At 43.6% G+C, this 27,515-nt stretch overlaps 1 protein-coding gene across 2 annotated transcripts in view; it reads right to left on the reverse strand.

The window, feature by feature from the left end:
• Positions 1-27,515, reverse strand: part of igsf21a (immunoglobin superfamily, member 21a) — a 176,478-nt gene that overhangs the window by 39,450 nt on the left and 109,513 nt on the right. For both annotated transcript variants that reach the window (XM_028998117.1, XM_028998118.1), the window contains exons 3-4: positions 22,481-22,602; positions 14,901-15,019 (exon numbers count right to left, since the gene is read on the reverse strand). In XM_028998117.1, coding sequence (XP_028853950.1) covers positions 14,901-15,019; positions 22,481-22,602 — 241 coding nt within the window. The remainder of the gene's footprint in view (positions 1-14,900; positions 15,020-22,480; positions 22,603-27,515) is intronic.

Genomic DNA, 27,515 nt, shown 5'->3' on the forward strand with positions numbered 1-27,515 from the left:
CAGAGTGAAGGCAAAGGGGTCAACAAGTGCTAAACACCTCTGGGAACCATTTCAGGCGATGACCTCTTGAAGCTCATCAAGAGAATTCCAAGTGTGTGCAAAGCAGTAATCAGAGCAAAGGGTGGCTATTTTGAAGAAACTAGAATATAAAACATGTTTTCAGTTATTTCACCTTTTTTGTTAAGTACATAACTCCACATAGTTTTGATGCCTTCAGTGATAATCTAACAATGCAAATGGTCATGAAAATAAAGAAAACACATTGAATGAGAAGGTGTGTCCAAACTATTGGCCTGTACTATATGTAATAAAGGATGACGTAAACAACGTGTGCTGACTCTACAGGAAAGCCAGCAAACCGCTTTCTCACCGCTGAAGAGAAATGGGATGTGATTAGATGCACTGGCCTCTCTTAACACGCGGCCTTTGTTTATATTAGCTCCTGAGAGCACTGCCTCATGCACAGTTAGGTATCTGCTTGCTCCACACTATTGCCCGGATCCGCTTCCAAGTCAGTATCTCATTTTCAGCCGTACTGCTGTAGCCTGCAGATTTTCTTAAAGCAACTGAATTAGAGGGTGCTAGAATCTAAGATGTGGTGAAACGACAGCCTGCTGACTGTTGTGTAACTGCGGGTCACAGTTTCTCCGCCTCTCGTGTCCCCTGCCAGCATTTCATATGATGCCGCATAATTAGGATGACCAGTCTGCTACAGAAGTCTTCTCAGAACCCCTCTAAATGCAGTCATTTGGGAACGAACGAGCCATTCAGAGGGGCCAGAGGAAACATAGGCTGCATTTTCTGCACACTAAAAAAGTAATTGCCATCTTCGCTTGCATGGATTAGAACCGGAGAGAACAATGCTACAATATAAATCACATGCTGTCATCACAGGTGGCTGCAGCCGGCCTGCACACAACCCACAGATTTATCTTTAATCTCTGGATGCTTTTTTAGCCATAAATTTACTAATCCAGCAACAGTAAGGACGTGAAAAGTCAATAGAAGTGGGCCAAGAACCAGCCTGTGAGGAATTCCACACGATACTTGACACAAGAAGGACATCGTCACCCAGGTTTACTTGGTGCAACATTCATACCATAGCACTCACAAGATGTGTGTCCCTTTAGTTTATGCACACCACATTTTTTTGGCTTGAAATCATTAAAGCGAGTGAGAGCTACTAGTACTATGAGCTACTAGTATGTCACACACTTGAGAGAGGCACAAACACAGTGTAATCAGAGAGAGAAAATGTGTGTGTATGTGCATCACCGCATGTGTTGCCTGTTCAGCCAGTGCTCCGCAAAGACCACTCTGATTGGCATATTTTTATTTAAGCAAAGCAATCAGATTTCAGTGCATACTAGAAGGTTGGGATGTCGGTGTTTTTAACAGTTCCCACCCATAGCACATTGCACATATATGAGTTATAGGGCCATATAAATCTAATTAGCAAAATTTTTATACCTTGAATGTAGTTGTGTCATTGCAGAACACTTGTTAAGTGAATGTCACATGTGATACACAGCAGTACAGCACACGGTGCACACAGAGAAATTTGCCATCACCCTGTGTGAGCAGTGGGCAGCCATGACAGGCGCCCGGGTTCGAACCGACAACCTTGTGATTACGCTTACTTAGCCACTGCGCCACCACTGAATGGTTGATGAGTATGAAAATAAAAAGAATTTGGAGAAATTTCTTTGACAGCATCTCTCAAATAGTTAATACCTTCAAGATGCTGACAACAATGGATGCATAAATGTTAACCCCATATACCACTAAAACAATTCAGGTGACAGTGTTGTTATAAGAAGATGATTTATGCTAATGGATGTTCTATCAGCCACGCCTTGTATATGATAGTGGATGTGCAATATTAATGAAATGAAATTAGAGCAAATTAATTGCTCTCTGTTATCACACTAAGCTGTCAGCTCTGGGTCTGAATATTGCCGTATAATAAATAAAAGTATTGATTAAAACCTGCAAGCATACATAAGAGGTCCTCTCCTGATGCGATGCAGCTAGCTGTTAAACTGTTGAGTAATTGCCTGTCAGGAATTGATAACAGGCTTTTGGTAACAGGAACTCATGACATGCTTTTAGAGGGGTTCCAAAGAAAGAAGGAATTCAGCTTCTCTGACATTAAGGGACAAAATGTCACCCGGAGACATTTTAAAACTGATAGACCAAGCAAACAAAGTACTGTTCTTAATGGCAGCCCCTGCTTTATAAATATACAGTATTCATCTACTGCAAAATTCAAATGTGTCCAAATGCATGTTGAAAACAGGCAGATGAGAACAACACACAGAATGCAAATCATTCTGAGGACTGAACAGGCAGTGTGTGTCTATTCAGCTCACTGGACCACAAAAATGGGTCTGAGTGAGCTCTCATGCACTGACAGAAATAGCTCTGCTATTATTATACGTCAGGTACAGTGTCCGTTTCATTTTACAATCGCTAAGCCACAATAGGTTTGAGCGAGTGAGAATATGCTCTCGGGCAAAGTCACATTCAACAGGCACTGACAAGCCAAAGTGTCTTCATTATATGGAACAAGGTATCATTTATGGAGCCAAGTCATTCTGTTCAGGGGCAATCTGACAAACATATTGACTTTGACACACTTGAAACTGCAGCCATATTTGCACCCACTCTCCATTACGGTCTAATTTGATTGCAAAGGTGTCTTCAGAAAACTGTAACGCTTGGGCAATGGGACACAGTGGGAATGAGAGGTGTGACATCAAACAATCTGCAGTCTATTACTGTATGTTGCCATTCGATGGAATGCATTACTACTTTGGAAATATCTTTTAATGAAAATGTTATTGCCTAAAATATGCACTGTAGGTCAAGATTGGAGTTTATCAGGAGTTTGTCATGGAGTTTATTTGTAGTTTACATTTACATTTACAGCATTTATCAGACGCCCTTATCCAGAGCGACTTACAATCAGTAGTTACAGGGACAGTCTACCTGGAGCAACTTAGGGTTAAGTGTCTTGCTCAGGGACACAATGGTAGTAAGTGGGATTCGAACCCGGGTCTTTTGGTTCACAAGGCTACAACCACCCTACATATAGGTATATGAACCCTAGTTCATATAACTATATATTTTTTCAACAGGTCCCTTTCTCCTTCGTCCCAAAGCATACAGTACGTAGTGCAGCCATCACCCCTTTCAGTCAGAAATGAAAACTCACGACCATCATGTACACAAAGTTCCACAGTTTTCCTTCAGATACTTCAGAAGCGCAGATTAAAAGGTTGCTTGTGCCGCAACTGTGTGCAGCCCTGTCCTTTCCATCAGTCATCTTTCGACGTCTTTAGACGTCTTCACACATCATGAATAAATAAATAAACACCCCATGTAAAATGTATACAAACCTTTGCTTTCTTTACACCAACTCTTCAACCCTGAAGAGTCAAGCAGGCAAGGTATGAAATGACCAAAACTCAGTGTGCACCAGCATGAAAACAGTGAAGGGCTGCAGCATTGAGCTGAAGACAGTCCTTGCTTACCCATGACAATATGACCTCAAACCTTTTACAGGCCACGACTCACAATCTGTGCATCAGGAGCTACCTGCATAATCAAAGGAGCAAAGGGTATGAATATATAACTCCAAAATGCAAAGTCTGGGATGTGGAAATAAAATCAATTAAGGCTAGCAAGCTTGAAGAGGTCTTCCATAATTAATGAAGAGCATCAGAACGTTTCGGTGCGTCGCTAACAAACGATGTCTCTTCATGTGTTTATGTGCACAGGCTCACGAAGCACTTTATGTAAACACGCAGGGAGCCGGAGTTCAGTTCTCCGAGATGTTTCGTCTAGTTTCAAGGCCCGGGGTCACGAAGCTTCCACAGACAAAAACACGGTGCGTGTTTATTGCAGGATGTCGAAATCCTCTAATGCTGGTGGCTCTCCGCCTGCACTACATCCAGTCCCACGGGTGAGGACCAGTGTCACTCCGATATATAAATAAAAAACGCCGGACATAATATATCCTCAAGAGGGGTCATTACACGTCTCTCACCTGTCTATTACCACCACATCCGGACAGGGAGCTACATGATTCTTCCATTTAAGCAATTAAATGGAAGGGCAGGCTTGCCCAGAACAGCCCCTTGTGGGTTAACCTGGTCGCTGTCTCTCTCTCTCTCTCTCTCTCTCTCTCATATAAGAAGTGCCCAACTGTTTTCTCCCCCATCTCTCTTCTGTATTCAACTTTCAATACAGCTGGCAAGCTGGGGAACAATCCATTCGCTGCACGCCTATGGGCTGCATTCAGCAGCTCCTAAACCACCATTTTTTTACCATCCTTAGCAATTTAGCGCTTGTCCCAGCGTTTTTGTGTCACAGTCAGGGATGACTGCTGAATCCCTTGGAGCAGCGGATGGTGGCAGAGGTACTCAGGACTGAATCCAGAAGTGTCTGCACCACGTCTCAATTCGGGGCTTCAAACGACATGTGGCATATGACATTTACCAACTCAATGGAGCTCCCGACGAAAACAACAGTCTGACCTTACTCTGCCGAGGCAGAATGTTCTGGAACTTCGTGAAGAAACAATCTGGCGGCTATACACTTTTTTAAAGGTGTGCAATGAATGCACAAATAGATGGGGGGGAAACAAACAAACTTGGTGATGAACCGGGTATTTAAAAGTTGTGGTGAAAACATAAACTTGAACTTTAGTGTGGAACTATAAAAAAAGGTATTATTGACCCTGGGGTACAATTCATATGAATGAATATGCAAGAATGCTGTAGATGCAATCTGAGAGGCTCTTAGAGGAGTTCTACTCACGCTATCTACAAGTGCAGTAGGGTCCAACATGGAGCCATGAGAATAGGCAGGAGAACAAGGGGTACAAGATACCAAAAGAACTAGCATGGACTCCAACTGAGAGCCAGGCAGAGAACCAAGCACACGGCCCAGAGGAAGAAACAGCCCTCAAAAAGTTGTCAAAAAAAAAGATTCCAAGGTTATTTTGTTCCCCGAAGACAATAAAAGAAAAAGGAAATTCCCTCCTGTTTGAAGATGAAACTGAGATTTTTTAATGGCATATTCATGAGCAAATTCTAGTCTTTTGAAGGCAGTTCACTAAGAAACTACACCTGTAGTACTTATGTCACCTTGACAATATCTTACTCTTCTGAGTAGCAACAAGAAAATAAAAGTGAATGAAAAACACACACAGCTATAAAGAACTGCTTAGCCTTACTAAAGGAATGCAAAATCTATGATGGGGAACTGTCTTTTGATGCGGCAAAGTATGTTCTAAAACGGGAATAAAACTTGTTGACCCTACAGTGCTGCAGAATGTGCAAGACAGACTGTGACAGACTGTGATTAAAGAATAGCTTAATATTGCTCTACGGTCTGCAGTTTTTAATTGAGTGGCCCATAAACAATGATTGACACCATTAATGACATTCCTTAAGACTGAAGAATACTATCTACAAAAGCAGAATTTTCACATTTACATTTAACAAATTGTGCTAAAAAGTCCAAATATGAGGGTTTATGAGGCACGTGATCAACACCACACATTTTATCTCATCGAAGATACATTATCAAGCTTTTTAAAGTACATTTATGTTTACAGCATTTTGCATACGACCTTGTCCAGACCGACATACATAAGTGATGTTACGTTTCCATCTGTCACAAAATGTATGCATGTATATATGTATATATACACACAATATATATTTGGGAATCAATCAGCAAAGAAACGTCTTGAAATCAGAAATGAACGATCTGTGCCACCCATCAACTTAATTACCAAGTACAGCCAGATCGCAGGTAACCTAAGGTATGTTTTCATACAAGAGTTAGTAAGAATGAAAGCAATATATTAAAAATAATGATAAAACACATTTACAAAGTGACTGTGTTTATATTCAGTAATGCAACTGGCCAAAAATATTTATCATGTAACATCATGTTAAATATATGCCATCTAGCATTAAAAATGTGCCATGTAACATCATGCAACTGGTACGTGGGAAAAAAATTAAGTCACAAAAGTTGTTCTGTCATGATTGGGGAAGGGGAATTAGAAACGTACAAAACATCATCAACATCAATACCTCAGCCATACACAAAATCCATGTGAAACTGAGCCTGACTCAAGCAACGACTAGGATCAGATGCTTGGGGTCTGCACTGCGGCCATGCCAGCCCACCAGCCATACATCCTAAAATCCCACTGGTGCGAACTGCACGGTACACTGATGATTACCAATGGCTATGTGCCTATGAGGTTACATTTAATGTACTGTATGTTTTCAGATGTCATTTTTTTGTCCTATCAGTCACCAGCATGTCAGCCCTCTGTGGCATTAATCATTTCAGTAGCAGCAGCATCACAATGGCACCCCTGTAGTCAGAGGTCTTGCCAGCGCCACCCTGCATGGTGTCAGGTGCGTAAAAAAAAACACCTCCCACCTCCCATCATGAGAGCGTGCGGCACATCTGATGCCCCTTCTTCGAGTGCGAAGCAGTACTACCACGCAGCGTAAGGGGACATTTGAAGATTAACAATGGCCAGTTTAAGGATGCAGCGTCCTACTGGCTTTAATAAACAGCCCTTGGCTCACGCCGGGAAAATAATAGCAGCTCCTCGGCAGGCATGGCATGTGCAGCCATAATGTAATCTGCTAAACAATAACGCAGCATGGGAGAGAAGCCCAGCACGCCAGAGTGGAGCCACACTCCGGCCCACACTCACTCTACTTATAGTGAGAATTCAAGTGAGCACTTTTAAAAAGCACAACGTGCCCCGACTGCGACTGGCTGGTTTATTTATTTATTTATTTACGTGCCGCCGCACCGCACCGTAACTGGGGAGCGTGAGCGGTACAGAGGCTGTTTAACCACTGGTAGGATTTGACTGCTGCATCCCGGCACGGACCAGTTCACCGCGCTCTCGGGGGGCCGAGGGAGCGGCTAATTTGACACGCAGGCGTATATGCTGTTCGGAGCTGGCCTTGGGTTTTGGAGAACCAGCTGCCGGGTGGCACATCCCAAATGACACGTTCCGTCTGTGCCTTTAAAACAAACAAACAAACAAGAATGACAGGTTCCGACCAAAATCACGATGCAGCTAAACAAACAGCCAGTCTTTGGGAGTGACAGTCCAGCAAAAGCTCTACACACACACACACCCACACACATATACCAGGGCCCATTCTGGGTCATTAGTTCATCAGAAAATCAACATTCTATCCTCTGAGTGACAGGATGCACAAATATGTGGCTGGATGAGCGTGCGTTAGAATGGCAAAACCTAAAACTGTGCCGAGTGGGTAACAAGGTTTTAATGTCAGTTCATCACTATAGTGTCCATAGCAACACACTTAACCCTGTATTGTGCCAGGGGAAACTGTAATTAGTCAAATGCAAGTCACCCAGAAAAGTGTGTCAACCAAATGACTGTATTAAAAATACATAAGGCATCTAATTTTAAAGAGCAAACATTGCAAAGCCAGCGGGTATCAAGCCTGTCCATGATGATGAAAATGTCTGATTTTAATATTTTCTGTGTTCTCCAGAACAAAACAGCCAGTTATAAAGACAATCTGTGTTTGAATCCATGCCCTTCAGTGACCTGGAGAATCTTTGCCCGTCACTAAAGTAATCTTAATAAAATACAGAGAGTAGACCTCAGATTTGCAGATTAAAAAAACTGTGAAATTTGATCAGATAGAAAAGAAAACTAGAAAAATCGTTCATTTTTTCCCTTAAGTGGTGCACAAGCTGCCAGTCAAATGCCAGAAAGCAGGTCCTTGAGGAAGCTGGCGGTTGTTTATTTTCCCCCTCAATTATCACCCATGGGCTTATCTCACATACAGACATTTAATAATTCATCTGTTTTCAAGTCCTTTCAGTGCGCCTCAAACCAACCATGCGCAGAAATGATCTGCACCTGATATACACAGATAAAACTGGCAAAGGGGTCAAACACCACAGTGGAGACTAAAGATTCATGTGATGACGTTTCATTCAGGGAACTGTGTGTCAGGAAGTCTTTTTCTAATGAAAAAAAAAGTTTTTCTTGCTCACCATGTTCTGTGCCTGGAGTTGAGATGTGCCTTAAAAACCTATTTTAAAACCTGGACACACTCACAGAATTGGCGTAATTCATGAAAAGGTTTTTGTTAACGATCTCCACCAACAAGGTTATGCTTTAGGTGGTTTGCCTGTTGAGCATGTGCTGCGTCTACCGGTCATGTTTCCGTGGAACTGGGTAGACAGATGTCAGATAGTCTGAGAAAGAACATATTCAGTTTCAGAGCAGATTCTTGTCACAGGGCGGATCCACAAATTTAGTTTCGCTTTCATATCACACAGCATTGTGCTTCAGCAAAACTCTGTGTTTGACCTTTCAATCCTGTAGATGGCAGTAAGGGTGAAGAGTGGTTAGACAAAGAGTAATTTCAATAGACAACACAACTTACCTTAACCCTTCCAACACCAATAAAGGGAATATATTTTTTTATTAAAAAAGATATTAGCTTTTATGACTTTGATCCAGTCCGGGAAAATAAAGGTAAAAATAATTGAATATGAATTTGCTTTTTTTGTGAGAAAAACATACAGTTAACAAAAGTCCTCCTGTTATCTAAGCGTCCTTTAGTGCTGTGTGGCCAAATGGGGCATTGCAGATTTTTTCAGAAGTGGGCGTACAAATGAAACTGAGATGCAGCACCTAAAGTGAATAAATTGTTGGAAATATTGTTCGACAATATTATGATGCTTTAAGGGTTACAATATTATACAATACAATATTTTTACAATATTGTATATAATACAATATTATGATGCTGTAAGGGTTAAAACAGCTAATGAACGAAAGACAGCTGGCATTTTTTTTTCTTACAATCAGGACTGCTCTAATATTATAAGTTTGTGTTTAAGATTCTGTAGGCAGGGCAATGACCGTCCTGTCTCTTACAGGGTCCCGCCCAGTCCGGACCTCAGTCCCAGCCTGGCCACGGTGATTCATCACGACTCTCTACAGTGCGTCAACATGTCTGCAGGCTTCACCCTGTTTGGACGTCATTGATATGGGCTCATTTATAAATGAGATGCTAAATATACACCATGCTTAATTAAACCTGGGCTTCCGTAATTGAAGCAAATCCCAGTTTTATGGGATGAAAGAGTAATTGTTCCCCAAACGCATTATACCTCATCTCTCTCTCTGTGTGATGGTCTGCCCTGCTTTCTGTGCGTACAAACACACAGTCTGCTGGCGGTGAAGGGTGGCTTCTCAATTACCTTATTCGTCTTACAGCAAAGGTTAAAATAAAGGATGTGAGGTGGCATATAAAAAAACAGGGGGACCGTGGACAGAGATGTTCTTCAGTGGGACAGACTAAGCCTCGCTATTGGCTCATGTGCTTTACAACAGGCACTTACCCAGTGGAGGTCAATGCACCATTCAGTCCGTAGAACATGTCAGGGAAAGAATGGATGTGACCCACATTTAAATTAGCCTCGGTGTGCCTATTAGATGGTGCAAGAGTTGAGGGTCACTTCATTATGGAGCTTAAAATGAGGAGCAACCGGACAGCAATTACTGGTGTGAAAGTGAATGGGGGAAAAAGGTGAGCGGAATCTTTGAAATCTTTATTTGAGCTCTTTTACTAAAATATCCCACCAAATAGCTCAGCAAATGTCACAGAGGAGAATATCTATTGCACATTTTCTGACAGTTGGAGAGGTTTCCACATTAAAGAATTCATTTAACTGTATTAAGCACCTTAATTAATTGCCAATTTAAAAAAAGTGCAGGGGAGCCGAACAATGGGAACGCATGTAATGTGATCCGGCGCCTTGAGGCTCCCCGGTTTCCATATCAAAACCGGCCCATTAATTGATCTAATTATTTGCTCAACTGAACTAATCTAGTGATCTTTCAAGGTCATTTGCATTAATGCTTAAATGAAGAGGATAACAGGTACAGTGGTGCTGAGAGTGTGTGTCGCCAGTGGGGAGAGTCGCGCAATTAATCAAACTGTCATGCCGCTTAAAGGGACAAAGCCTTGTCCAACCAGAAGCACACCGGGCTGAGGGCTAGCGGCCGCAGGGTACTCATAACCATTCTGTGATTTGCAGCCTCGGAAAGACTGGCTGTTGTCCAGGGGTACAGAACGTACTGGCAAAGTTGGAATGTTATTCAGCCTAAAAATATCCCTGGCGAATCAACACAATGGAGCTCAGCTTTATTATTCGGTAACTACATTTTACACAGACTACATGGAATGGGTGTCTGGACCCCCCAGCATGTGATCTAGAGGGGTTAGGCCGACTGTAATAAGATTTTAATAAGACACATTTACCAATGTCTGCTTTAGTTATCACATAATATCTTTGAGGATTCTAATGCACAAAAAAAAAATATATATATATATATTTCTTTTTTTTTCTTTTTTTAGCGTACACGTGTAACGTGTTTTTATACAGGCATTCACAGATGGAAAAAAAAAATCAGGAATCATAGTGACACAGGACAAACACAAATCCCGGACCTGGAGTATCCCCTTCCGAACCAGATCCTGACACCAGGCTTTGTTGACATTCAACATATCATTGCAAGGCAACGGGACGATCTATATCACTTTCATTCTGTACACTATGGAGATCAAGAGCGCCCTATGTGTTCCAAAGTGTTCTGTCACTGAAACACTACACTTTTTGAAACGAAACACTGTTTTTACCGAGCTTTTTACAAAAAATGAACTACACCCTGCATTGCACAATGTCAAGTACGATGAGCAAAACACAAGCTAGACAAAAAAACCTAACAAAATAACAGACCAAGTATTGTTACAAAGTAGACATTACACAAGTTCTGTGCTCTCGAATATCTGGACCTTGTTCAGTGTTGCAACCTTATCTGGTGGATTGTGTAAAGCAATAATGTGCCAGTAAATCTAGAACGCATTATTCGTGGCACTGGGAACAGTTTTCTGATGGAGAAACGAATTGATGATTACATTTTTAATTGAAGGAGGGTGGTATTTACATTGCATCTTTCTGAAAGGGTTACACGCCCGAGGCACTGATTTGCTGTGGCTGTGTCAATAAATTGCAGAGAAAAGAATCAGAACTTTTTTAATACCAAAAAACCCAAAGTGGCCTTCAGAAACATTGATTGAATTGCTTGTCAGGGATTCATTAAAATGATAATTCTTATTTATGAAACCCTTTAAAAAATTTAAATACTCTTTCCATGTATGGCTTCCTATTAATTAACTTTTTTCTCTCGTTTTTCCCCACTCTCCATCGTTTTCTCTTTTTCCCCCCATCTACCCAGTGAACTTGGCACACTAATAGGTTATGAATAATTCTGTTTCAGCTTAGATGGCAATTAGCCACAATGCTACAGGCCATTCTTCTCCACCAAAGTGGGGAATACGCACTGACACATACACACACACACACACACACACCTGTGTGGTTCCGAAACTCCCCTGTTCTTCCCTGCACATGGACCCATTGATAAACCCGGCCCCACCGGCATCAATGGGTAAAGCCGGCCTCTTCACCGTCACTTCCTGTGCCCACGTGGGATTCATTCTACCCCCGGTGGCTATTGACACGCTCTAGATCTTCTGGGGCTTTTATCATCATGTCAGAAAAATCTCTAGCATGTGAGGGGTAAGCAAATGGCCTGAGGAACAACCCTTTTTTTTCCTCCACCCCATTCTTTTTTCATACTGAGGTGTTATTGAGCTGTTAATTGGCGATACATGGTCTCTTTGCCAAGCTGCTGGCCTCCACCATCGCCATGCTAATGAGGAAGTTGATAGAAGGACGGGTCTTGTGTTTGACGTCAGCCTTGGTAGTGCTGAGAGCAGGTATTAGCCGGGCAAGGAGGAGAGCGAAGCCACCAGAATAGAGAGTGGCCGAGCTTGATGCTGATACTGATGCAGGACACACTGCGAAGCGAGATGGCAAATGAGAAAATATCAAGAAGTAAATCTATGCATAATGTAGAACCTACTTTACAGAAAAAAATCTCTTCCAAGGCTACATTACAGGGTATCTGATTTTTTTTTTGCATTAATGTGGCAAAGATCTGATGTTAACAGGACACAGAAATTCAATCTCTTCAAATCAGATTTGAGTCTCTTTCATATGTGGTCCTCGCTGCATGAAGCACAACAGTAGAATGGGAATATATTTTTCCCCACATGTAGCTAACTTAGTCAGCAGGGCAAGAATGGAACTATACGTTTGAAGACAAATGCATTTGTACAACATTTAGAAAGCGCTTACTTGTAATTATAAATATATGTGATCTGGGCAGAGGAATTGAAAATTGAAATGGAAAAACGAGGCTTGTAATAATAATGCAGCCCAGAATGCCCTGCTTTGAAAACCACTGTACGCTACTGAATCTGTCAGCTTATTTGCCATTTTGCAGCAATAAGAAAATGTTAAGCAGGGCCCAGCCATGCAGTTTCATATTTATTTTTTGGGGGGACTGGTTTATCTACACTGCTGTGAACAAGGACAGGGGTTTCATCACTACAAAAAGAAAAACGGCAACAGTTCCCTTTTTACACTGAGGTGACCTGGTGCCCTTTGGCCTTGACATGGATTAAGAGGTTAAGGACAGTGAGTGGGTGATTGTAAAAAATGTAAAAGCTACCAGATGCATTTATCCATCTCGTATTGTCATAACCATGGTCTCCGGCTCCATTTAACAGTTTTGTGTTCTCTGTCTCGTGTCCCTGATTGCCTGATTGTGTTCATCTGTGATTATCAGTATAAATGTATCCTTGCTGTCATTTGTCTTTTTTGTCACGTTTCGCGTGAGTGTTTATTCTGAGTGTTTTAATTTTGAGTTTGAGTGTTTGCATCCATCTTTCCATGCCATGTTCCTGACACAAAAAATGGGAACTGGAGGGAACTTGCAGTTCTTTTACTAAAGCATCAGGGTTGGATGCTTAGAAATGGGAGTAGGTGGGTTGCTGATTTACTTTTTGTCTTTCCATCAAATAAATCAGATAAATGAACATTTTTTGTTTCAGTGACAATAACTTTTAATTAGTCTCAAAATAATATTTTCATTTGATGGCACGTCACACTTGATGAAAACTATGTTCTCTGTGAATCCTAATGCAAACAGCCTCATAAATTAAAACGCATGACTGTAACATGAATGTAAGACATCCACACACACCCATTTCCCTTTTTCCACCTTTGTCATTTTGAAATGGAGCAAAGCACACAATCCAGCAACAGTGTACACTAACAGCTCTATTGCCGTTACTTGATGACTCTCTGTCCTGGATCTCTACTGACAGTGTGTTACACATGCACAACAATTTTAGTTAATTCATTAGCAAAAACAAAGTAGTTGATTATATTGTGCACTCTTATAGCACCGTCACCTAATGCAGAGACACCGTTGGTCAAGTATCATGGCTCTGGTCCCAGTGGCCACCATTTTTCATATATATATATATATATATACACACACACGCACACATACACACACACTCACTAGCATTTAGCCTATGTGTCAGTTATGTTTACTTGATCTTACTGTTGGTATTAACTCATGCTCCATATTAAGCCTGCCGACTTTGCCTCTTCACACTGACACAAAGCACACTGAGTTCATTCAAAAAACTAAATGCACAAGGGGAAAGACTGGAGCTTGGACAGCGCAGGGTGTTCTGTTTTTGTTTTTTAACAAAAGAAATGTGGGCTTTGTGGTTTCTGTCCTCTAATGTTTGCCGGATATGAGTCCAATCCCACAATAATTGCAGTGGGAGCATAGAGCTCCGCCTCGAAGGAAGAACTCTGAGACCGAGAGACCTATCTGCATTCTTTCCATCAACACTCGGCACGCATCCCCCTCTTCATCCGGGCCAATTCGCGGGCTGTTATCACACCAAAGCAGCCACCGCGCTGATGACGTGGCCCTCACTGGCTGAATGTCATCAGCCAAACACCAAGAACGAGGTGCAAGCGCTGCTGCCTGTACGTTGCTGGTTGACTCCCGAGTTTTTTTTTGTTTTTTTTTGATGGGTGAGATGATGATGCATCACAATGACAGGAAGAGCTGGTTCCAAACAGAAGTGTGTTCCCTCAGAGAACCAACAGCGAAATTACAGGCTCATCGCGCAGCAGAGTACAGTCATCTGTGCATATACACAATGATCTCATTACACGTCTGTTCTCCGCCGCGCTGCAGCTCACGGGGAAATTAGGGTGCCGTCGCACTTGGGCCTTTTCAGGCAATTTGTTTAAAAAAGAATAAAAAAAATTCCCATTGATAAGAACCTCACAAATCTCACACACTCGTCTTTCCAGACTGTCTGAGAAGTGTTTGTGTTCAGACAAGAGTATGGTTCACTTTATCTGCCCATTGTAAACACAATTCGCTGCCCGTTTGTTTGCCCAAATAACTTATTTTTTGGTTGCCTCCCTGTGATGTTCTTGGTTTCATCTAAATTGGACCATCGGTGCATTACAGTCCTGTTTACACAGAATGGCTCTGAGGAAATTAGACCTAGGAGTTATTTTTTTTCCTATTTCTTGTATTTTAGCTCTGAGGGGATGTAAAGTTCATTTTCAGGTGACAGACGTATGATATGGCTACACAGACTCTTAAGACACTTGGGACTGTTTTCAAGCAGTCCTAAAGAACTTGCCATGTTGAGCATCCGTTGACGGCTTATCTTTCATCTCATGATGCCGTTTATGATGATGAAAATAGTGTGGAAAACAGGTAAATTTGATTCTTCAACGGGCGGGCGTGTCCGTCCATTTGACGGGCACTGCATGTAATGATTTCCGATTGTGTCATCATGCACATCACTGAAGAATCGACTGTAAGAAGGTGTACTCACACATAACAGTGAGAAAGACATTCCCTGAAGCCAGGACCACCTTCTCGCGGGTGGCCCGATCATATATACCCACATGGCATTCATAAGGCCCATTGTCTGAGATCCGCACCTCTGGTAGCCTGGGGAAAACAGAAAAAAAGATATATAACATATATAATAATAAAATACACTTTTATGAGAACAGATGCATCCTGACCATGACTTTTCATTCAAGATTTTGATCGATGAACATTAATGAACATTACAGATCTTGCTTTCAGATAATGTGAATGTTTTCTGCATATAATTGAGCATGTCAGTCAAGGTGGTCACATGATTAAAATAAGACAAATCTTTTTCATCTGTTGGACTTAACCCAGTCAGTTCAATAAAATTTTGGATCCAGAATTGTGGACTGAGGGTGGTAGCCCTCAGTAGCCTAGCGGGTAACACACTTGCCTATGAACCAGAAGACCCAGGTTCAAATCCCACTTACTACTTTTGTGTCCCTGAGCAAGAAACTTAACCCCTGAGTGTCTCCAGGGGGACTGTCCATATAACTACTGATTGTAAGTCGCTCTGGATAAGGGTGTCTGATAAATAATGTAAATGCAAATGTATTACTGTGAATGCAATGAATGTAAGGAACCACATGAGCACCCGAATTAAACCTGATGAAATTGCATTTACATTTCACTCAATATTTTGTGATTGAACTGCACATAAAGTCAAGCATTACTCATTTCTGTTGAGAGGATCAAGCTTTCAGAGGTTTGAAAGATCAGAAAGACAGCTTCGAAATTTGTTTTAGAAATATTGCGGGAACTCAAGATTTGCATGAGAGACAGTGAATTTGTGACACAGGATTGATCTGCTGGCAGATGCTTCGGAATCAGAGCACTCTGGCAAAGTGATGGACACGTTCTGAAGGTGGCTCAAACAGAAAGTCTACCAGAATTTTCTGCTTAGTGGTAACATTATCTTCTGACTGAGGGATTGGTTTTTGTTTGGTCCAATATGACTACTTTTTCATCTGATTTATCTTTTGCATTGTGCTCAGCTCTGACACATCCAGATGTGCCATAACCACCCTGAACACAAGCCAGACACATCCAATATGTCCTGAATGTATCATTTTCATAATCGTTAAGGTTAAGTACCTCTCGGTCTACAAATATTAATTAAAAATCATTTACTTGTTTTTTTATGAAATGTTGCCAAATGCATCATGATAGAATATTCAGCTGTTTCATTTGCATCTCTTCAACTGGGTGACAAATTAAAAATGAGTCTAGAGTTGGGGGATCATTTTCGTGAATGGTCTGGATCATCTGTGCTTGATCACCTTTAGCCTGTGTTAAATATTTCTTCCCTGATGGAAGCGTTCCAGTCTTCCAGGATGACAATGTCCACCTTCACAGCCCATGAATGTCAATGACTGCTTAATTAAAATGTTGTAAATAACCTTTTGTCACCAGCTCTCAATACATACAGTAAGACAATTGGAAAACAGGCTTCAGATACATCGGATTTACTCTGACCAGACTTCACAACTTTTGATCAAAGATTCGGATTTATTCAGAATCTGATGAAAGAGAGTCTTTTTTAATTGATGCCAGGTGTGAACCCAAGAGAACTAGATGCTTTAATTAAGTCAAAGGTACTAGTACCAAAGTACTAGTTTAAGTACCACCAAACAGATATGTTTGATTTTCTGTACAGATTATAGGTCACATTAAAAATGGCGGTTGAACAGGGTTTTTTTACCCATTGGACATTTCCAGACATTTTATTTCATATTGAACTAAACATTCACTATTTCAGTTGTGCCTTGGCTTATACAACATATAACTTGTGTGTCTGTATACATATTGTGAAAATCAATACAAGCTGTCATCTATGCTCAATATTTATGTTATGTGTACAGTGTCAGATATTTTAGCTTTCTGTCTTTCTGAATGAGACGCTTGATTGATTCAGTCAGTCATTGGGCAAACAGGTAAGGAAACGAACCTGGAATCCGAAGGTTACCGGGTCGAATCCCTAACCGACAAGGTGCCACCGTCCCCACACACTGCTCCCCGGTGCCTGTCATGGCTGCCCATTGCTCACCAAGGATAATGGTTAAAAGTGGAGGACACATTTCATCGTGTCAGCGCGTGCTGTGCTGCTTCACTTTCACTTTTCACTGACTGTCTGGCAACATTTGAAACCCGGACACTTGATTCCTCTTCATAATTAATGTGCACACCACATTAATTATGGCAGAGCTGTCAGTCAGGACCTCTCCATTCTGGCTATGCCGATTCACCAGCTCTTGAGTAAACACTCTTTTTATAAGGGCAAAACATTTAGCGCTGAAAGGAGGGCTTGCACACCAACAGTAAAACTTGGTCCGTCTGTTCCGGAATATGTTTGTCTGGGTTCGTTGGGCCAATGAGAGCAGCCTGTTCCTCGCCAGGAAAAATTACTGTGCAGTTGGCAGATGAGCACGATTCGGCCATCTGCATTCCACCGCTGGCTAACGTGTCAGCAGCAATAATCAAACCCCCATCGGACCCCCATACGAGACGAACCCTGTGATTTACTTTAAAAAAAAAAAGGAGGACTTGTCCTTTCCGGCTGGATATTTCCAGCAAAGAGATGCAGGAGGCTATGGAAGACTGCCGTCCTCCTGCTTCCCGCGGTTCTCGGGCTGCCGATGGAACCCTGGGGAGGGAAGCTCAGCTGCTGCCTTCACACAGAGGAGTCCAGTGTCTTATCTCCACCCTCCCACGCCACTGTCTCGCCTCCTCCTCTCTCGTCAGAGGAATCCTTCATTTAATTTGCTGGTCATTTGACAGAGGCCTCACGTTCGGAAGCTTTTTGCGCGAAAAAAAACAGCTCGGTCGACTAAAACCCACCTCATTTACACCAAATGAGGGCACTTCACTAATGCGGAGGGCCTATACCAGACTCCGGAGCGCGGGTTGACAACAATGGCAGCACGTGGAAACGAATCCACTCTGCTTTTGTGGCCTTCGCAGATGCCTACAATTTCACCGCTCTAATTACGGTTTTTTAGGACTGTTTGACATGCCGCGATTATGATGATTTGATGGGAGACCTGGCAAACGGGTTGTCCACATCCCTGGCACTGTCCTCAGAGTCTGCTTTCAGAGTCTGGCTGCACCTCCAACACACTCCGCACTACATGAGCCCCAACACGTCCACCTGCCGCTCGCTTTCGCGTTGAACCAGACAAAACCCGGCAGGAACGCGCCGACATCTGCAAATTTCCGTCCAATTCATCATAATAACTGGATGTGGATGGCGAAACGGCTCCAGCGCCTCCATCTTGCTTTAGCGCAGAGATGGATCGTTAATCAGAGACTAATAAAAAGCTGATTAGCACTAAATCACGGCGAAGCTCTAAATCACGGCGCGGCATGGACAGGGCTTGCTTCCCAGGGCCTGCCATTTTTCAGAGTGTGTTCACTGCCAAGTCAATAAATACCAAGAAATCCTGTTTTTTTATGAGACTGAAGATATACACACCAACCGACACCATCACAAAAAAAAACTACAATGATTTATCCTTTTGTTGAAATTAATTGAGTTTAAGGAACGTTTTTTGTCACCTGTGGTCCGGCTTTCGTCTATGACAAGGTCACAGAAGCAACTGTTCCTCTTTTTTTCGAGGGTGGCATGATGCTGCATGGTCTGGATTTACTCAGGACTTAACCCGTCTACAATTGAGTCTTGTATGATGACCAAGCCCTCAAGGCAGCAGATAATCGAATGCTGTTGGAAACGTTGGTTTCCATTAACAGACAAACACGCCTCATGGAGACGTCAGTATCGCAAGAAAGTTTTTACCCTCCCATGAGGTGGTATTTCAGGCAATTCGAAAGAAGCAAATTTCACACCAGCAAATAAGCAGCCTGCCATCCCATAATAGCTTTTATAACACGCCTGAGTCACCTTTTATCAGACTTAATGAAGCTTGTGTGATTGCTACAATAATAATAAACCTGGAAAAACTTTTTCGTCAGATAACATCTGTAATTTTACAATTGTGTTTAGCTTTTTAAATAGTTGTTAAGAGTTGCACAATCAAAAAGGTCAGGTTGGGTGGTTAGTTCCTCCTCTTCAAAATACAGATTTTTATAAAAACAACACTTTTTCTTTGAATCTATTTATTTCTGTAATTCCAGAATAGCTCATGTTTGTGTCCCTTTGTGTCATGTTATGATTATTTTAAGTCAGATATCTGCACATAGAAATAGAATATACATGTACAGTACAGGCCAAAAGTTTGGACACACCTTCTCATTCAATGTATTTTCTTTATTTTCATGACCATTTACATTGGTAAATTCTCACTGAAGGCATCAAAACTATGAATGAACACATGTGGAGTTATGTACTTAACAAAAAAAGGTGAAATAACTGAAAACACGTTTTATATTTTAGTTTCTTCAAAATAGCCGCCCTTTGCTCTGATTACTGCTTTGCACACTCTTGGCATTCTCTCGATGAGCTTCAAGAGGTCGTCACCTGAAATGGTTTTCCAACAGTCTTGAAGGAGTTCCCAGAGGTGTTTAGCACTTGTTGGTCCCTTTACCTTCACTCTGCGGTCCAGCTCACAGCAAACCATCTCAATTGGGTTCAAGTCCGGTGACTGTGGAGGCCAGGTCTCCACTTTTTGTTAAGTACATAACTCCACATGTGTTCATTCCTAGTTTTGAGGCCTTCAGTGAGAATCTACCAACGTAAATGGTCATGACAGAAAATGAAAAAGTGTATCCAAATATTTGGCCTGTACTCTATATATGTACATAAGCCAAAGACATTGTGATCTGAAAATGCAATTGATAAAGACTATAAAATGGAAATTTTCCATACTCCTTTACAGAGACCGGACAATATGAAGATGGCTATTTGTTTGTCTTCCATAATTTGTCACATAGCAGGTTCTCCAACTCTTTTTCATTTTCCTAACAGAATAATCAGCCATTCCAAACAATTGGCAAGTTAAAAACACCCCGGTGCACAGCATCTACAACCAAAAAATTGGGCATCACTGGCACCGTATTAGCCCATAGAAAGAAAGAACCCCCCCCCCCACAAAATCGATCACAGTGAGCCCACACGAATGAGTAAAACCAGCAGCCGGAGAGAGATGTGTGAAGCTGATCAATACTCCCTGTGGATTTGCCGGGGAGTTTTTGAGCCAGTCGGAGCCGGGTTTCTCGGATGCCGGGAACACCTTGCAAATGCTTCAGATGTTCCGGCCTATGCCCACCTCGGAGGCCGGGCCAGACGAAGACACCTACCGCCATATGCTCCGGTGTATTAAAAGGACACTAAAGATGCCCGCGGTTCGGGTCAGAGAAATAAGACCCCGGGTCCCGGGGAGGCAGGTTTAAGATGCCAGGCGGATCACCTGCCAGCTCTCCCCTCTCGGGACAGTCATAAAAAACGATGGCGCTGTTTCAAAAAGGAAATAGGGATGATAGCATCAGAATGTTTTCTTTCCTTGAGGGCTCTGTGTGCTTTTGGTGTGTATGTGTGTATTAGAGAGTGTGTGAGTGTGTGTGTGTGTGTGTGTGTTTGCTAATCTAAGCACAGCTTTTGTTTGCAGCTCACAGTGTGATGCTATCAAGGAGCCTCCGTGCCTCGTGGCGACTGGGAAGGAGGTGCGGCATGCCAGTGGAAGCGGACTTGGGGTGGCGTCACAGGGCGCAGACAGAGTTATGGAGGACGTGCTTCTGCCCCACCACAGCTCCATCAACAGCACACAGCTGTACCAGCATGCCGGCGAGGAGCGATGGCGTCAGGCTTAGGCGTGCCAGATGGGGGAGGGGCAAATAAAAAAAAAAAGAAAAAAGCCTAACATTATGACTCCTATTAAAGATTCAGTGCGATGGAATTAATTTTTCAAACACCTTCAGCAACTTGCCCCCCCCCACCCCCAACACACACACACACACACACACACACCCTCCCTGCAGGAGCATCATGGGGAAAAATAGGTTAGACATGGAATTTCAATTTGCGCTGTCATAATTTCTCATTTGACATCCTCCACGCTGAAAGCTTCCATTTTTCAGGGGAAATGGTGTCAAAGTGCCAGGCCCGGAGCGCTGAGAGGAGGGATCATAACAGAATGAAAAACATGTTTGGCTTCGTTTAAAAAGTACTTGTGAGACACAGATGCCCTTCAAGAAACTTTAAGTGGCTTTTTTTCCTGTGGACGGGGTGGGGGGGGGCAGGCCCGGAGCAGTGAACTCGCTCCCATGGAGAGCAGGTCAGCGTCTGTGCTGTCACCCATGGTGAACCGGCGAGCTCGACTGAAGTCCTGTCACAGTTTCACACAGAACCGGCGGCATGAGTCATTTCTCACGACTTCGTTCCAGACACTCGCGCTCTTCCGTCTGGACCGGTTCCGACGCCGGCGCTTTGTAATGAAGATTTAAAGCTTCAGTCTTGGAACGGGAGCTAATGGCTGTGAAGTATAAATCTCTTCATTCGTCCGTTCGTATGTCCTGGTGGTTCTCAGCAGGCACATTTCGCGACAGTCCCGTCCACGTGAGGGCAGCAAACAGAGACTACGCTGCATCCCTGCTAGTCTGATGTAGGCTGAGCGTGGTGCCAGGTAAAACTAGTCACCCCCCCGCTGTCTCCAGAGCTCCTGACGCTCGCTCACGTCCATCCCTGCCCGTGTGTGTGTGTGTGTGTGCACTGCTCCAGCTTAAGGTGTTGGCTGCAGTGCAAAAGCAGATCATTTCAGTGACCACCACTGCCCCGAAGCAACCTCCGCGACTGCCTGCCCACATCAAACTCAGGCTGTGGGCGGCCAGGCAGCATGCAGACAGAGAGACCAAGAGCTCGCATTAAAAAGAAGGTGTGTGTGTGTGTGTGTGCGTGCATGAGAGAGATCAACGGAAGATAAATAGACAGAAACAGATATCTCCAGTTCTTCTATCTATCTATCTATCTATCTATCTATCTATCTATCTATCTATCTATCTATCTATCTATCTATCTATCTATCTATCTATCTATCTATCTATCTATCTATCTATCTATCTATCTATCTATAAATAATGTTGTGGCTGCGCTTTGAAGACATTTGGAGAAAAGTCAAGTGTTTGGATGCGGGTGGGGAGAAAGGGGGAAAAGGAGGAAAACAGAAAGAGGGGGGGTGTTGATGGGAGCTGCCTCATCTCCGCACCGCCCGAAGCTGTGCCCGAGGTGCACAGCTCTACCTGGGAAGCGAGGATGCTCGTCCGCGGGAATTGCAAACACTGCAGCAGATGTTCAGAGACCGGAGCGTCTCCGCTCCGCAGCGGCTGATTGGCTCATTTCAGACGCCACCCGAGGGCCCGGCGCTGACAGGTCCAACGTCCCAGTCAGCGCTGGTGAAAACGCTGCCTCTAACAGGCCCGTCAGTCAAAACCTGGCCCTACTCAATATCCCTTACACAGCCCTTACAAAACAAAGACGTTAACCTGCAAATGGTGGGAGGGGGACAATAGTCAGTCCGATGCTAGATTGCTAATTTCCTCCTAATTAAAGCGATACACAGAAAAGGCGTGTCTGAGGTGCATCCTTACCGGACTGTTGATTGGTACACCAGGTCTTCCCTCCTGCGGTAGTCCTCCATGTGAGAATAGTTCGTGTTAAACATGGCGTCGTACGTGAAGATTTTCTGCTTAATGGTCCCACCTTCTGTGACCTGTCGAAAGAGGGAGGGGAGGGGACGTATATAATTCATGCGTTCAGTAATGAATTGCATTTTAACATAGCGAATTCCATCACATCTCGAGAGTACCGGACCTTAGCTACCCGCATTAGCTAGTCGGAAGCGGACACTGCGGCCCATGGCGCGCTTGGCGCCCTATCGTCCAATTCCAGCAACGCTGTAATCGGGATACGGCGCGTAACAGGTACGGTGCGTAAAGTGCTCCTCTTGAGCGTTGCCAGACATGATGAAATCGCGGAGACGTGTACTCGTGTAGCGGCGGGTGCGCGCAGTTGCACGCCCTTAATGAAGACTGGCACGCCGCTGCATTTTGCATGAGGCTAACCGTCTCCGCCGCGGTAGAGCTAATGAATTGTGATGAGACGCCGTTCAGGTGAGTGATACACGCAGATCCATATGCTCATTTCGCCTTCCTTTCCATTCCTTCCCTTCCTTTTTTTTTTTTTTTTTATTCATCTATTTGCCCCCGCACCCAACAAACTTGCACACACAGCACCCCGGTATAAACAGCAAATGATGGAGTGCCATTCGCTTAGCTAATATTCGCCGAGAAGAAGCAGTCGCTTAGCATTTGAATCATTGCGATTCCTCTTCCGAGCCCTAGACAGAGCGAAGGAAAAAAAAAAAAAAAGGTGACAGGTTTTTAATTTAAGAGCTAATGCCGCTTTGAAGGGGGGGTTGTTGGCGGGACGGGAAAGTCTCTTTTCACTGCTGAAGATGATAACCCCCGAAACCCGCACCAGCCCGGTAAATAAGTCCCCGTCCGCACACCGCAGCATTGCATGGGAGGACAATGCTAAATGGCTTTGATTTGGCAACTGACGATGCCTTTGGAAATGAGCGCCGGGGGGGAGCAGGGAACCGCAGGGCAGGGTTCCTCTGAACCTGTCGGCTGAACTCGGGGGACCTGGGAGCCCCAGCGGCGAGCGCAAGGTGCTCGGCAGGATTTACGGCACGAGGAAGCGCCGCAGGCTTAACAACGCAGTTGGGCTGTGTCTGGTGCGTAATGTGATGTCCTTAATGCAGGCAGAGTGCATTTGTGCAGCTTTATTCATGGTGAGCGCATCATTGTAAAACCTTAGTATTCCACCACTGGTAATTTAAGACTGGTGTCCGTGGCAGGCGGGACACTACCATGTCTATGTCTATGGGACACTACCATGCCTCTCACTCAAGCTGGAGAAGGTTGACCGTTTTTTTTGTGGCCGTGTCATTAATTCACAATGCCCAGTGACATCAGTTGCCAGATGAATGCGAACAGACCCACCCCGCTCATGCAAAAGAAACAATACGCTCAGGCCATTAACTGTCAGATTTGTTGGTGCAGTAAAGGACCAAAGGACCTAAGAGAAGAGAGGAGCATCACAAAGGCGAATGGGTTTTTGGATCAGTCGAGTAAAAGTGCTTTTCTGACGTGGCTTGTTAACCCCGGACTGTAGTTTTCTAGCCTCAAATGGAGAGACTCAAGATACAAAACAGTGATGTGAGAGGCCAAGGTTTCCATGGGACATAATCATGTCCCTCTAAATTCAATAAGATGGTGTTTGGCCTGCTCGTCAGCTTCGTGGCTGCATGTCCATCTCACCTCTGGTCTCACGACTGACCCGTGTCTATAGTCCACCGTCACAGCCAGCTAACCCGTTATCCTGGCATCATCGAGCCATAAATGGAAACTCACTAGCTGCTTGACAATGTCGTCCTGACAGGCCTCTGATTATTCATACAAATTGTTTATGCGGATTGAAAGTAATCGGTCTCGCTCTTCTGTCTTTTCTCGGTCAAAAGAATGAGGCTGTTTTGATGATGATGATGATGATGATGATTCACTTTACATAACACGCAATGCCTTAGGTACAGATTACCGGACATGGTCAATCCCTGGACGTTTTTGAATCATTAAAACGTGTGCAATGCTGATACCCCAATTGGCCTGTTGTACAGCAAAACAAGACAAACGTATAGGAGAAAATACGGCGCACATCTGCACTTAGAGGCAAAGTAACAAGTTCACATCGACAAATCTCAGAGCGCGGGAGAGTCTCTGAAATGGGCCACTTTGCAAAAGTGTTCATTTGGCTCTGATGCCAACCTCCGGCGTTCCTTGAGTGACACCACTTTGCCCACGGATCACTTTGGCACCATACTTGAGGCCCAGAGATTAACATGACCATCTGCTTCTGCTGTAGGGGATGACTTGAGAGTGTAGACATGCCGGAGAGAAGGCACCTCTTCGCCGTTTACAGGGAGAGCAGCCGCCAAAAGGTCAGGCGCTAAAAGCAAACCTGTGTTTGAAAAGCGTGTTTTCCGGCTCCAACCATTCCACCGCCACAACTGTCTGTAATACATCCCTTAAAGCTCTCTAAAAGACGCAAGAGACGAAAGCATTTATATATGACATAGTTTTAAAAAGTGTCAGGCGAAGCACTCACTGTAGGCCGATGGCAATTTATATCCTGAAAAGAAACCGGAAAGGACGATCCATAATTACTGACTACAAAACCGCTACTGCAAGAGTGTATGTGGGGATTCGAGGGATTGTTGCCGACTTCCGCTAACGGAGCCCTGAGGCGTCTGCCCATCACCTTTCTCCATCACTAAGACCCTCGATCCAGCCGTGCCTGACGTCTTTTTTGCCCCCTTTGCTGAAGTGTGCCCGTCCAATGAAATGTCAGCATGTAAAAAAACGAGTCGACCCAGGGGGTAGTTGTTGGGTGCTCACTTATTCACTTTCATTAACCACTTACTCCACCCTAGTGTCACGGGGGCCAGTCAATCTTCTAGAGACAATACAGAAAGTACATTAGAAACGATAATGTTTTTTTTAATCCTCCCTAATGTGCAAATAAAAATGATCCAAAACCAACACAGGCTATAAACTTTGCACCAGTAGTAATTACATAGTTACATAGTGAGAGAACCACATATTTCAGGGAAACTGATTATTTTTACAGCTGAATTGACTCTATTTTGTTTATTTAATCAACTAGTTACTGGTGCGTTTTTAGAATATTACATATGTTCATTCAAACAAGGATTTACAATACAGAAACATCCACATTCTTTGAATTTCTACAGTCAATACTTTTTTTGGTCAGAAGGGTTATTTCATAATTAAATTATGTAAATTGTGGAATTATTTCATTATTAAATTATGAATAATTATTCTATAATTTTTTTGTTAGTTGCATGTTCATATCTCTTGAAAAAGTTTTCAGTGTTTTTAGATCTTTTTGTCAGTTGTTTGCCTTTTTTTTAAAGACCTCTGCAATTCTCCCTGATCCTTGTCTTTGTCTCTCTCCCTCGTTCCTGTTACCTGAACTGTGCCATCATGTTTTTGGGTTTGTTCTGCGAGCGTCCATATCCGTGGGTGTGGCAGCGTTAACTGTATTATGCTTACATATCAAACCGAGATGATTCATCCTCTCCTTAACGCTGCTCCGCAACTGGGTTTCTCGTCTCCTCTGACATCTACTCTTTCCTCCTGTCCCGTTCCAACCCGTGACACTCAGGATGCTTTACAGTTGTCACGAGACAGGACTGATAGTGCTCACCGTTTCTTCTCAGGGGAATTTTTCCAGATGCCCCAAACAATCGGGGCTTCTTTAACTGAAAATGACTTTAGCCCAGTCCTCAGCGGTCCAATCCCTGTGTCACAATCCCTGTGCGGGCATGACGTGGCAGGTGAATGGAGAAGAGGACGGAGAGGTAACGAGAAGACGAGGAAGGAAGGACGCAATTGCTGACATCACGAAAAAGGGGTTTAATGGGTGAAGCACAAGACAGGGGAGACATCCGAGACACTGGTGAACATGGAACATAACATCAAAGACCTGACAGTGGACAGAAACGAACAGGGCAGCTTTATACATTTTACACGGGTGAAAACGATTAGGGAACATTACACAGGACAACAGTGAAACCCCTTTCGGACCGGATCCTGACACCCTGTACTTTTTGCAGAATATCAGTCTGTCCTTGACGTTTTTCTTGGAGAGAAGTGACATCTTTGCTGCCCTGGTGACATCTTTGCTGACGCCAGGCCATCCTCCAAAAGCCTTCGCCTCACTCTGCCTGCAGATGCCCTCACACCTGCCTGCTGTCATTCCTGAAACGATCTCACCAGGGATGACATGTAGTGTAAAGGTTTCTTTTGAGAATATGTGGCATTTTTATGATCATCTGATCAATCTGGAGTTTATGCAAATTGCCATAACAAACAGCAAAAGAAGCAAACTTTGCGAAAACCAGTATTACGTAGTATCGCTTTACTATATTGCTAGTCTATTTTATACAGCAGTACAGATTTTCATTCATGAATTTGATCCCTGCTCAAGGCCTTTAAATGTGAGGCTTCCAGTGGAGTAAGAGAAATCCATTCCCACTGTGGTCAGTGATGAATCATCCATGAAGCAGGTTTGTCATTTAGACGCGGGCGGGGTTAGGCGGCCACCGTCCTCCATGCTGTTGAGTGACGTGGTGGATCATGCAAGTGTCAGGTGACTGAGTGGCTGCGAGCCTCCTACTGATGAAAGTGACGATGGGCGTTCAAGAGGGGCCGGCGCATAGGCAGACTCTTTATTTAAAAAGCCACTTAATGAATTCACTTCCTTAATTAAGATGGACCTGGATGCCCATGTGAAATGACACTTGTCTCAGGGGCCACGCTCATTGAGACTCCATCACTGACTCCACAGGCATGGAGAAAGAGATAGATGGATGGAGAAAAGAGAGAGCGAGCACGAGGAGGAGCAGAGAGTAGCGGGAGCCAGATGAATTGGCTTTGATTGAGGGAAAAGGGTCGCTCGGGAAGCCAGAGCTTAGCTGCTGGTTACTTTGCTGAATCCGGGCCATGCATCAGAGGTGAGGTGCAAAAAGACAGCGAGGGG

This window comes from Denticeps clupeoides, chromosome 12, assembly GCF_900700375.1.
Source record: "Denticeps clupeoides chromosome 12, fDenClu1.1, whole genome shotgun sequence".
Lineage (NCBI taxonomy): Eukaryota > Metazoa > Chordata > Actinopteri > Clupeiformes > Denticipitidae > Denticeps > Denticeps clupeoides.